A 13,479-nucleotide genomic window follows, 5' to 3' on the forward strand; every position below is an offset into this window, starting at 1 on the left:
AAGTTACATACATCATCACTATAGAATTTTGAGCAAGAAATATAGCTGCAATGATCTCTCAAGGGGTTTTCTGCAACTGTTGTCTCTCTATTCTCTTCAGTTGAAATTTAAGAACGTCATCGTGTTGATAACGTGTTGGAAATAAAATATAAAAAGGAAAAGAGAGATTGAGAGGAGAACACATGACAAATGCAATGCACATTTCCGTTTCCTTTCGGGATTCCTTATTTACGCACAAATGCAATGCACATTTCCGTTTCCTTTCGGGATTCCTTATTTACGCACAAATGCAATGCACATTTCCATTTCCCTTCCCGACACCTACAGTGTGGGACCCCCAACAGAACGCAGAGTATCTCTTCATGTACCAACTGAATGTTCCTGTAAGCTAGCTATTATAAAATTTGGTCAAAAACCGCGCACTCGATTCCCATAATCTCACCCGCTGTTGAGTAACAGACCAATAACCATCCAACCTTCTGCACGTGTCGCTCTCTCATTTGCCGTTCGGACAATCTTAATTGTGAACTGCGTGTGACCAAAACCAGAAAGTAGAAGCAAACCCCCCAAAACCTCTGCGACTCCCCTCTCCTTCGCAATCAAAGCCGCCGCCCCCACCTTCAACCAACCGACAATGGAGGCCCTCCGCCTCTGCCCCGCCCATTCCCCCCTCATCCGCTCCAAACGCCTCCATTCTCATCACCTCCCCAGCGGGCCCCACAACCTCAGCACCCGCCGTCAGATCCGGCCCTTCGTTTGCGCCACCCTGTCCCGACCGACGGCCGATATTTCCGCCGAACCCTCCACCTCCGCTGCTTCATCGGAAACCATAAAGACGCCGTCCCCGCCTCCCAACCGGGTTTCCACCAATTCGCTCCAGTACCCGCCCGGCTTCCTGGGAGCCGTGCCCGACCGTTCGGCCACAGACGGAAACGACAATGGGAACATTGTCGACGCCATGGAATACTTGACGAACATTCTGTCGTCGAAGGTGTATGACGTGGCCATCGAATCCCCATTGGAACTGGCTACGAAGCTCTCGGAGCGATTGGGGGTGAAATTATGGATGAAAAGAGAGGACTTGCAGCCTGTAAGTGTGTTGCCCAAATGTTGATTTGAGTAGAATTGGATTGGAAAATTTGGGGATTTTTCGATTGAATGTTTTCGTGTTGGAATGTGTAGGTTTTCTCGTTCAAGCTTCGTGGGGCTTACAACATGATGGCAAAGCTTCCAAGGGAGCAATTGGATCGAGGGGTTATTTGCTCTTCGGCCGGAAACCATGCCCAGGGAGTTGCTTTGGCTGCTAAGAAGTTGAATTGCAGTGCCGTGATTGCAATGCCGGTCACCACGCCGGAGATTAAGGTACTTTTTTTTCATTTGGATCTTGTCTTTTGAAACTGTAAAATGTGGGTTTGTTGTTCTGAATTTTTTGAATTGTATATTGCTTGTGTATAGTGGAAGTCGGTGGAGAGATTGGGAGCCACGGTTGTTCTTATAGGGGATTCATATGACGAGGCTCAAGCGTATGCTAAGAAGCGGGCAAAGGAGGAGGAAAGGACCTTCATACCTCCTTTTGATCACCCGGATGTTATTATCGGCCAGGGCACCGTTGGGATGGAAATTATGCGCCAAACAAAGGTTCCATTGCATGCAATTTTTGTGCCTGTTGGGGGCGGTGGTCTTATAGCTGGTATTGCTGCATATGTAAAGAGGGTTGCTCCAAAGGTTTGTCTGGTTTTGGTGTTTTCAACTTTCTTATTATGTCTGTTGAGTTTACATTGCTGGGCAACTGAATTTTTCAAGTTCGTAGGTTTTCTTCTCGGAAAGATTTGATATTTTATTTGTTTTTTTTTTTTTAATGATTCTTTAGTTTCACATCATATAATTCTGAAAGAGCGCTGATTGTGGCATCTCTTATACAGGTGAAGATTATTGGTGTGGAGCCCTCTGATGCAAATGCACTGGCATTGTCACTACATCATGGCCAGAGAATAATGTTGGACCAGGTGGGTGGTTTTGCAGATGGTGTGGCTGTGAAAGAGGTTGGTGAAGAGACCTTCCGCTTGTGCAAGGACATGGTTGACGGTGTAGTTCTTGTCAGCCGCGATGCTATCTGCGGTTCAATAAAGGTGAAATTTCTTTCGAGTCTTGAAACTTGCATGAGTGAGTGTCTTTTGCTTCTCATGCATTCTTTGGTAGTTGGCTTCTTAAAGAAGCCTTCTGGTTGCATTTGCATGTTATAGATTGTAAACCTACTTCTAGCTTTGTAACTGTACATACGCTACCTGCCTTCTTTGGTGTAATAATTGACATATTTACGTACATATGAAGAAATTGAATTCATGGCATCAGAAGCTAAAATTCTTTGTCAGCAGTTAGAATGTGTTTGGGTGAAGAACTAAAGGGTTCGTCGTACAATCTCGGCGATTACTAAAATCAAGGAATATATCCCTCTCCCTTAGTGTCTTTCTACTTAAGGAATTGTGGATTTACTTGAGGACTTCTAAATATGATAATCAGGTCGAGTGAATGTTCTGTTTCTGCATGGGTGGTTTCTGGTGGCAATTAGGTACTGTATATTGGTTACTAGATTATAAATGTATGATTAGAATGTCCAAATAGCCAAAAAAATATTGCTTGTTGTTGTGAATGTTGCTTTTAAGAATAGGAAAAACAGAACAAACTTGGACATCAAAAACAAATAATCAAGATTAGCAACACCAAAAATTAACGTGGTTCGGCTTTATGTGCCTTCGTCCACGGGGCAGCAACAACAATCTTTCACTATATCAATAATGAGTACAACGAATAATCTTGCCAAGAGAGCTTCTTGCTAATGTTGGTTCATTCATGTTCAGGAGTAACCTCTTTCCTTTATTTGACTGTTTGTGACACTGATCGGTTCAAATGCAATTATTGTGCTAGTATACCCAATAGGGAAATGATGAGCAGAACAGTAGGTTACCATTTGAGAGTTTTGAATTCTTAGATTAGAACTAACAATCCTATTGCTTCTTTTGCAGGATATGTTTGAGGAGACAAGGAGCATTTTAGAACCGGCAGGTGCTCTTTCTCTTGCTGGTGCTGAAGCTTATTGCAAGTATTATGGTCTTAAAGGAGAAAATGTTGTTGCAATAACGAGTGGGGCAAATATGAACTTTGATAAATTGAGAGTGGTGACTGAACTTGCTAATGTTGGTCGACAACAAGAGGCTGTACTCGCAACTGTTATGCCCGAGGAGCCTGGGAGCTTTAAACATTTTTGTGAACTGGTATGCTGATGGAGCCAAGTTACACATGCATTCTGCAAGCTCATTGTCTTTGAGTCTCTCTATGTTAAAATATTAATGTATTAGATATCATAAATTAGTATATTAATGTGGATCTTTCCAGATTCATGTACCTAGTAGCCTATCAAAAGGTCTACTTCGTAATCTTTTAAATAAGTATTAGTAAAATGAAATTCTGGGTTTCTGCTTGTGCGTGAGGAACAACAACCTTGGAGTGATTCCAATGCACCTTCAGTGTGAGGCTGAAGGCCGGTGTGATTTTTTTTCTGATTTCTCCAGTTGGAGTGCTTCCATTACACCTTTGGTGCGATGCCAAAGGCCGGGTGTGTCCAGATCTTCTTCTCTGTTCATATCTAGTCCTGTTGTCCTACACCATATGCTAATAATGCTTTAGTCGATTGGTCTTTTTGTTTTCCCCATCGTATTAAAGTTGTCTTCATGGTTTGAACTGAATCACTTTGGTTGACAGGTGGGCCCAATGAATATCAGTGAATTCAAATACAGACACAATTCTGATAAAGAGGCTATGGTATTGTACAGGTAAGCCTTAAGAAGGTTTTAGTGATCACTGTCGTTACTTTTTCCGAATTCAGGGCCAATTTCTTTTGCTTGGTTTAGATGTGTTTAGTACGGTCGTGTTGACTCCCATCAAATGGTATTTTTACTTAGGGCTGATAATACATGCAGAAGTGAGATAGTTATTTATCCTTTGTATGTTATATGCAGTGTTGGTGTGCATACAGCCTCTGAACTTCAAGAAATGCAAGAGCGCCTGGAGTCTTCTCAACTCAAGACTTACAATCTCACGAAAAGTGACTTAGTCAAAGATCACTTGCGTTACTTGGTAATTCTTCTACTTATAATTGTCTTCTTGTATGTGCACGTGTGTGTATAGAATTAATGTTCCCTTCCCAAACAGTGTGGCATGCTATGCTGCTCGACCATAGCAACACCATACAGTATGTGGAAAAGTAACAATTTCATTTTTGTTTAGTCGATCAAATGACATTTTTTGATGGTCACAAGTTCCAAACACAGCACTTACCCCTATGCCATGGTGAGAGTTTGATTCTCATAATTGTCTTCCTTTGCAAGACTGATTTCTTTTGACCCAAAAATTAGCACGTCATTTATGTCAACGGTGTAAAAAGGGACTTGTTTCCTGTCCTGGCTGCAGTTGTGCATCTTGGTCCTAAGTTTACTTTGTTTGCATCATTCAGATGGGTGGCAGATCAAATCTTCAAAATGAGATTCTTTGTCGCTTTGTCTTCCCAGAAAGACCCGGTGCTCTGATGAAGTTCTTGGACGCTTTTAGTCCACGTTGGGATATTAGTTTGTTCCACTACCGCGGAGAGGTTGTAATTCAACATCTTTTCCTTTTTAAAGATTTTATATTTCAATATGATTATAGTAAGAAATTTAAATTCGGTTTTTTTTCTTCTTATTATTAACAATAGTTTGATTGTGTACTTGCCCTTCCTCTGCAACAGGGTGAAACCGGGGCAAATGTGTTGGTTGGGATCCAAGTTACCCAAAGCGAGATCGACGAGTTCCATGCTCGAGCCAATACTCTTGGATACGACTATGTAGTAGTGACCGATGATATTGAGTTCAAGCTTTTGATGCATTGATAAGACCATCTTGTTACGAAATCATGTATCTCTGGCGTTCGACTTGTGCATCGCTACGTTGTTTGGTCGTGCTTTATATGTATGCTTCTACTGCAGAAACTTTGGGTCAGTTTTATAGCATGTAATGCATTAATTTCACTTAGAATTTAAGAGAAGTATGTATTCAAGGGCAAACTATGATATTCTGATTCTCTATCTTAAGAATACTGGCGTTTTAGAATTTCTAATCCTCTGTCTCGCATGTGAGGACCGACATAAGTCTCTTAGAACCTTGCTGTAATATAATCATATAATCTCAAATTTATTATTTTGTTTTTTAAAAAAAATTTAACCAACACAAAAAATCTAAATGGGCGAGTTTGGTATGCCTCATTCCCCATGTTTAGAAACTAGAATGAGGAGAAATGCACCAAATGTTAAGGAATGAAATATCTTTTATTTACGTTCCTATGTTTGGTTTGTGATGTCTGATGTTGGAAAACAGGCTGTACGTGCCTCAGGATAACAAAGCAGTGAAGAAGGAAATCCTGGATGAAGTGCATATTTCAGCATATGCCATGCATCCAGGAAGCACCGAACTATATCGCACTATCCATCCGTTCTACTAGTGGGTTGGAATGAAACGAGATGTGGCGGATTATGTGAGTAGATGTATCATTTGTCAACAGGTGAAGGCTGAGAGAACGACATGGGGGACTAATGCAGAATCTTCCGATACCCGTATGGAAATGGGAAGACATCACCATGGAAATGGGTACTCAGTTACTGTTCAACACTGCCTACCATCCACAGACCGATGGTCAGTATGAGCGGACAATTCAGACATTGGAGGACATGTTGAGAATGTTTGTTCTCCAATGGAAAGGTAGTTGGGATAGCTATCTGCCGTTGGTTGAGTTTGCATACAATAACAGTTGTCATTTGAGTATCGACATGGCACCTTATGAGGCTTTGTATGGGAAAGTGTGTCGGATGCCGTTGTGTTGGACAAAGGTCGACAAACGGGTGTTAGTGGGACCAGAGATTGTGGACACCAGAAATGCTAACATCCAGCTGATTAAGAGAAATCTAAAGGCAGCACAAGACCGACAGAAAAGCATTGCGAACAAACATTCCAAGGACCGTGAGTATAAGGTAGGTGACTTTGTGTTCTTGAATTTGTCTCCCTGGAAAGGTGTTGTTCGTTTTGGTAAGTAAGGGAAGTTGAGTCCTCGATACGTCGGTCCTTACTAGACTACTGAGAGAATTGGTGCGGTTGCCTATAGGTTGGAGCTACCACCGGAGTTGTCTTTTATTCACAACGTTTTTCATGTTTCCATGCTTTGGAAATACGTACCAGATCCCTTTCATATCATTCAATTAGAGCCGCTAGAAGTAAATCAGGATGTTAGCTATGTCGAAGAACCAGTGGCTATCCTTGACTGGCAAGTAAAGTATTGAGGAACAAAGTTATTTCATTGGTGAAAGTGCTTTGGAAGAACCACGCTGTCAAGGAAACGACGTGGGAAACAAAGGATTTGATGAGGAGTCAGTATCTGTTTTTATTTGGTTAAGGTTGTAAATTTCAGGGACGAAATTTTTATAAGGGGGTAGATTGTTACATCCCACCCCCAATTATATGAATAATTTTGTTTTTTTCCCCAAAACTTAATGGAATTAACTATTAAAACCCTTAGCTTTTCACCCAATCAGGATCTAACAGTGGGATTTTTCTTCACCGTCAAACTACCACGTGCAGCACCCCAACACTCCCCACTTCTCTCTCTCTCCCCCCACCCGGTGACCTTCTTTCCTCTCTTTCACTTTCAACTCTTTTTCTCTACGCTTTCTCCCTCTCTCGAAACCCTCTCGTCCCTCTCCCTTTCCTTCACTTGTGAGAACCCAAGTATACCCACACTCTCACCATCGTTCCAGCATCGTCATCATCATCATCATCATCTTCACCCCGTCGTCTCTCTCTCTCTCTCTCTCTCTCTTTCTCTCTCTTCCGTCGCTGAAAGGAATGGCGAAACCAAGAAAATACTCTCCGGCGAGATTTTCTTTTTTTTTTTTCAATTAGGTAAGCCTCGAGTTTCCCTCTATCTGTTTTAGTTTGATGCTTGGATGTGATTATTGAGTGTTATCTCATTGTGGTCAAGGTTTTAAGGCGAGATCGGCTCGGGGAAAAGCAAAACCCATCTACGGCAAGCCCATGAGTGTCGAGGAGTTTTCCGACCACCACCGACTGTTTCCCGGTGAACCAAAGGTATAATCTCACTCCTCTCACCTTCTTCTTCACGTTGGTATCTAGATCGGAGCCTAAGGTTCACATTTGCAGTTGGGCGGAGCTGGGAAAACTCTGACGTTCATCTCCGTCAATCCAGGCCTTTCAGGCCGTTTCCAAGACCTTCAGGCCTTAGGCCCGTTTTGATTCAGCCCAAAAATCCTTTCTTTTTGTTTTATTTTATTTTCCTTTTAGTTTTGAAGGGCCTTTGGGCCATATCTGCTAAGGGCTTGAGCCCAATTCCTTAAACCTATTTTTCCCTTAAGCACAGCCTACCTAATTACCTAAAGCCTTAAACTTAAACCCAAACCCTAGGGCCCAAACTCGATCCAACCTTAAGCCCAGACTTGTTTGACCCGGTCCAACCTGGACCCTTGACCCGTTGACTTTGACCCGATCAACGTTGACCGTTGACTGTTGACTTTGACTTTCGGGTTGACTTTTCGAATTTTTGTCCGGGACCTCTCCTAGGCTAATTTCGACATTCTGGACCCGTTTTTGAAGTCCATGTTTCCAAATTCAATCATTTGAGTAGAATTTGACTAAATGTACCATTTATGTACATAGGTGCAATTAATAGCGGCGATTCCATTGTTCCTTTTTGGTACGGTTTTGAACCAACGGTGTATGGTGAGTGGACACCTTCTAGAAATGAATGTTTGATAGTAGAAAAGCATACACAAAAAGCATGATTTGACGACTATGTTTTATGAAACATTTTATAAGATAACATGCTTACTGAGACTAGTTTGAATTATTACTATTTTTTCTATAACCCGTGTTCTTATAGAATATCTGATAGATGACATTATGATATTTAGAACATGTTTAGAACATCTCTTTATAGTATAGATGATGGATGACTTTATACTATGAAGTTGCTTTTCAATATATGTATGTTCAATGATTTTGTACTTACCTAGTGGTCATTATTCCGCTACAGGACGTAGGGATAGATTCCAGTCCATCCCGGGTGACGGTTTAGTATTGGCATAGGGCCTGGAGTGTGTCTTCTCTGGTTATTAAAACAGGGACGGGGAGCCGGCATGGGGCCTGAAGTGTATTTTCCTGACTGTCTGCTCAGATATGGGAAGTCGGGGAGCCGACGAGTCGGCATGGGGGTTATCGGACATTCACTAGTGATTATTATATATACAAGTTATGATTTGAGACATTGCACAGCATGCTAGGTTTCAAAAAACCTATGTTTATCATAATATATGTGTTTTCATAAAACTTGGGGGTTAGTATGTTGATAACTATTTTATTTACTATATATATATATATATATATATATATATCAACTTGGTCCACTCATATTTGTTTTGCGCCCCCTTCAGGATTTAGAATTGAGGCATACAATCCTGACGTCCAGGCACTTCCGCATTGAAATCTTTGAGTCCTCTCGATGTAGGATCCATCCTTTGTTTCATTCAATTTTATATTATTTCTTTTAGTGTTCTAGTTAGTTGTATACTCTGAACACGTCCTTAAATGCATATTCATTATTCTTTTATATTTATAAGCCTTATCTACCCCTTGTTTTCAGCATTTGCACTCAATAAATGGATTTCGTCACCCTTGGGTGTCCACCAGCATGTGCTTATCCTAGTATTCGGGAATATTCGGGATCGAGGCGTGTCAGTGATGCATACCTCTTTGAGGCTAAATGCGTAATAAAAACTTTTCAATCTAATTCCAAAGTAAGTATTAATGTCTTAGTAAGTTTAACTGTCCTTGACTTGAGCAATTGTTTCTACACCCAACTTACACTCTACACCTATATTATTTTTAATGAAATAATTAATATCTCTTTAAACCCAATTTTATACCTAAATTACCCTCACAAACCCAATTCAAAATGTGAATTTATCTTTACATCCATTTAAAAAAATAAAATCTCAATTGAATAATTTGGTGAAGTTTCTACTTGTTTAGGAATCTTCCATATACTTTCTTGATATCCATTTCCACGTGATTGTATTTGCATAAGCATAAAGTACATGCTTTCATATGTCTATTCTTAAAACACCATAGAAAATAAACTAATAATAACTTTTCTTTCTATGCAGATATTGTGATATGCGGCAGTTAGGCGGGAATGCTAGGGGTATCGACGAAGCTGCCACAGGTATAGAGAATGGTGATGGCCAATTTGTGTGGCCTGTAGTTGTGGAGGATGAACTTGCCAAGCTCAACCATGGAGATGATGTGTTATACTTAGAGGTGACTTATCGTCGGGAACACTCACCTCCTTCTCAAGCTGGGAAACCACTTCTTTTCCGTTGAAATATTCAACCAAGAATAGAGTCTTAAGTCCAAGGTGGAGCTTCGCCACCACCTACACAATCATCTTCTCAACTATATAAAATATAGAAACCAAACGAAGAAAATAAAAAAATAAAAAAACATTTCAACGTAAGGTTTTAGCCATCGTAGGATAAACATTACATGTTGGTAAGGTTTTATTTGAGTGTGGGTTTATTGATAAATTTTATTTTGTTATTAATTTCATCTTGTACTTAATGGTAATCATGCAATAAGGTAAAAATGACAAGTCACATTTAAAGTTTAAGTTGGATGAAAGAGGTTATATGAGTTCAAATAAAATTTCCCAAGCCAAATCGTATCCATCCAAACCGTAAGTGCCACTTATCTAATATGTGTCATTCTATCGGTAGCACTAATTTATTAATGAAAAGGAAAAATTGAACCTACTAGAATGCACCTTCCAATAATATTTGTGACAAACATTAACTATATTCAATTGGGGCAACATACCCCTGTTTGTGACCATAAGTTGTGGATGAAATAGGGTGAGTGAGATCCTCTCTCTCCTCTATCAAAACCGACACTCTCTCTCCCTCTCTCTCGAAAAACCAAACCGCTGAAGCCTGAAACCAACTGATTCTCCAACGGCCACTCTAACCATTTGCAGCATGGAGCTTTTCCTTCTTCCTTGTCACCATCACAACCCAACTCTGCTCCACAGGCCTCTCTTCCCACAACCCATCACAAGTAACTCTCTCTCTCTCTCTCTCTCTAAAAGCTTGTCTTTTGGGGTGCATTGAGACTTCTAATTACCAATTTTATTTGGGTTCTTCACAGGCAACAGCAAGAGATTCCTCAAGAGGAAGTCACATGTGTTGCCATGTCAATGCTCACTGCCTTCCTCAGATGATTCTGCAAAACCAACCAACCAAATTACACCATTTGAGGGCAGGAGGGCTTTGATTGGCACTCTCTTAGCCTCAGGTTTTTTTCTAATCTAACTTCTTCCTTAAGTTTTAATTTCATCTGGTTCAAAGAAAAAAGATAGTGAATTAACATAATTTTGAAGCCAGAATTAAAGTAGAAGTTGGTGGTAATTCCAGTTGGTTTCTTTTTATTTTATTTTGGTCTTTCTATATCTTCATATGATACTTTATAAACTGGTATATTGACTTTTGTTCTTGTTTTTTTAACTGAGTAAGCTGCTGGCATTTATGTGTGTGATGGGGCTGAAGCTGTTAGCACAAGTAGGAGAGCTGTGAGTTCTGAAATTTTACTGTGTTTTCGAAATCTTTTATCTTTTCTTTCGTATATATTTTAGTGATTATTTCTTCTGGTATATTAAATTTGAGGAGAAAGGAAAGAACTCTTTATTTTGATGATATCAAAGTTTGTGACATTCATTTATTTGCTGCAGCTAAGAGGAGCGAAAATACCCGAGAGTGAATTTACAACCCTTCCCAATGGCCTGAAGTTAGTAAACTATCATTACTTCTAACATCTCTGATCACCTTTTAAATTTCGTCTTTCGCCTTTTGTAATCCATATTCGTCGTATATGAGCTAGTGTTGCCTTTCATTGCAGCTTTCATGTTGATGATAGAAATTCTCTCTCGAATTCATAATTTTCTTATCTAGCATAGAGTGAAATTTTCAAGAGTTTTTGAAGCTCTGTCTCTGATTATATAGGATACAATGTACTGCATTTAGCTCATAACCCACTATCCCTATCGATAAAAGTTTCAACAGGTTTATTGACTTCATCTGTGGAAACTTAATGGCTTTTTCAATACACAGAGTAATAAACTGATGGTTTTATTCTTCTCTCCTCAGGTATTATGACTTGAAGGTCGGGGGTGGAGTTGAGGCGGTGACAGGATCCCGGGTTGCAGTATGGTTGTGATCAAGTTAAATTTCAATAATTGAGTATACATAAGTAATTCTGTATCCTAGAATATTCCAAACTAAGCATGAAAAGGTATCCTCATTTTTGCAGGTTCATTATGTTGCGAAGTGGAAGGGTATCACTTTTATGACAAGTAGACAAGGACTTGGTGTTGGTGGAGGAACGGTGAGATTTGAGTGGTGCTGCTATTCACATTTATATGTAGAAATAAGCCGGCACCTTCAAATTTCCTTTTAAAATTAGGATAAAATGAACCAACCAATTTTACGGTTATATGATTTAACTTCTGGAATAACTATCTTGACCATAAACCAAAACTTGGAACATTGTTTTGCACTCTTGTGTATAAAATGTTTCTGCTTAATAAAAATGCACTGGAGTTCGGAACAGTTATATTTATTCAGTTAAAGTGCTGACTGGTGTTAACATCCCATCTTGCATATGATGCACCACCAGTTATCCGATTCTCATTGATACCTGCTCATAAAGTTAGAAGGAATTACTTAAACCTGGTCTTAAACTCTTGACCAAAAATGTCACTGAATACATTACTTCGGATTTTCAATTGTCTCCATGAAGCAATTGTTGGAGATTGTGGAATCTTAGTTTAAAGAAAACTTAATCTGAGCTTTAAGTGAGTGCATATGTTAATTATGATATAGAAAGGAAAAATATGGCATTCAAGACAAAGCAATCTCTCTCAGTATTGTTTGAGTCGCATGTGTGTGTTTCTTATATCATGCACTTGTAACATTCATGCTTGGATGCTGCAGCCATACGGATTTGACGTAGGCCAATCTGAGAGGGGATCAGTCCTTAAAGGATTAGATCTTGGTGTAAAAGGCATGCGGGTAGGAGGCCAGGTGAGATTAGTTTATTGGCATGAAATTTATTTGTTATGTCTTGAAGCAGAATTTAAATTTACACTTTGTGGAAGAAAATTAAAGTTCTTACTTATTTTATGCTGTTTAGTAGTAAGCCTTGAGTAGAATACCGTCATGGAGTTGATTTATGCACAGAAAAATAGTTTTGAGTCTCAAGTGTGTGCTGGAGATATTTTGATCTTTGTGATGAGGAAATAGCAGCTTGAAGTCGGTGGCATTTTCCTTATTCGACTAGATCACTTAAAACAACTGCAATAACAACACCCTCTCGTTCTTTTCCTTTTTGGCGCTCAGCTTGAAAAGTACCCTTTTGGGTTCCTTTTGTTTTAAATTATTTATTTTGCAGCGATTGCTAATAGTTCCTCCCGAGCTAGCGTATGGAAGCAAAGGAGTACAGGAAATTCCTCCAAATGCAACCATAGAGGTAACAAAATTTCATCTCTAAATCTCCAAAAGGACTTCATCCACAAATCTCTCCGCATCTCTCTTCTTCTCTCTTAGGCTTATTCTATGGTAATAAGTACAAATACACATATGCACCACACTCCAGATGTTGTTCACAATCGACTTCCTTTGCCATTCTCTTTCATACAAAGTGTAGGATTCTAAATGTATTTTTTTTCTTGTATTTCTTGGAGCTAATCTATCTCTATCGCTGTTCTCTTTCGTGTTGCGATTATATTCTTTTCATCTTTTTGATACCTTTCTTTCATGAGCCCTTCCCTATATTCGTCTTCACTGTTCTGTATATTCTTTTTATCTGCAGTTGGACGTTGAACTACTCGCCATTAAACAAACCCCATTTGGGTAAGTAATGGATTCCGTGAAGTTTAATTATCCATTTTTTGTGCACATATTAGAAGATACGTAGCAATTGTTTCATCTTGTTGCTCTCTTGTGCAGGTCTCCTGTAAAAATTGTCGAAGGTTAATGAAACTAAGCTCTTCCTACTGATTGTCATGCCTCTTGTGTAATTTAAATGAGGAAACATTATCTTGCTATTCTCTTCATTGTAAACCGTAAAGGTGTCCTTTTGTTCGACACTAAAACAAGGGTAACTGCATAAATGATACAAATATCATTAGCGTTGTAAGTTTCATTCAGAACCTCAAAATATTTCTCGGAAATTCTCTTTTTTGGAAGTACTATCCTTGAATGATCAGATCATCGTTTGCTTATTCATGAATTTTCTTTACATTTGACTCACTTTCTTGTTATGAATCTTGAATCTTTCC

General features: G+C 39.5%; 2 protein-coding genes across 3 annotated transcripts; both read left to right on the forward strand.

Annotated features, from left to right (window-relative positions):
- The first annotated feature begins 527 nt into the window (after positions 1-527).
- LOC103933038 (threonine dehydratase biosynthetic, chloroplastic) lies at positions 528-5,148 on the forward strand. Of its 2 annotated transcripts, XM_009342691.3 has the most exons (9): positions 529-1,090; positions 1,183-1,362; positions 1,456-1,725; positions 1,923-2,129; positions 3,024-3,272; positions 3,760-3,830; positions 4,017-4,134; positions 4,511-4,645; positions 4,781-5,148. In XM_009342691.3, exons 1-9 carry the CDS (start codon positions 635-637, stop codon positions 4,919-4,921), a joined length of 1,827 nt encoding a protein of 608 aa, XP_009340966.2. In that variant the 5' UTR covers positions 529-634; the 3' UTR covers positions 4,922-5,148. The 2 variants fall into 2 exon arrangements, with proteins under 2 accessions (XP_048423550.1, XP_009340966.2); XM_048567593.1 differs by lacking the exons at positions 4,511-4,645; positions 4,781-5,148 and adding an exon at positions 4,285-4,438 and having other exon boundaries at positions 528-1,090.
- A 4,827-nt stretch (positions 5,149-9,975) lies between these two features.
- Positions 9,976-13,422, forward strand: LOC103933037 (peptidyl-prolyl cis-trans isomerase FKBP16-4, chloroplastic). The gene is made up of 10 exons (XM_009342690.3): positions 9,976-10,202; positions 10,293-10,439; positions 10,658-10,713; positions 10,873-10,928; positions 11,288-11,345; positions 11,451-11,525; positions 12,134-12,223; positions 12,591-12,668; positions 13,011-13,051; positions 13,148-13,422. Exons 1-10 carry the CDS (start codon positions 10,124-10,126, stop codon positions 13,173-13,175), a joined length of 708 nt encoding a protein of 235 aa, XP_009340965.2. The 5' UTR covers positions 9,976-10,123; the 3' UTR covers positions 13,176-13,422.
- Positions 13,423-13,479: the final 57 nt, after the last annotated feature.

The sequence above is a fragment of a genome, unplaced genomic scaffold (genome assembly GCF_019419815.1).
Source record: "Pyrus x bretschneideri cultivar Hongxiangsu unplaced genomic scaffold, Pyrus_bretschneideri_v1 Contig45, whole genome shotgun sequence".
In the NCBI taxonomy this organism is placed as follows: Eukaryota; Viridiplantae; Streptophyta; class Magnoliopsida; order Rosales; family Rosaceae; genus Pyrus; species Pyrus x bretschneideri.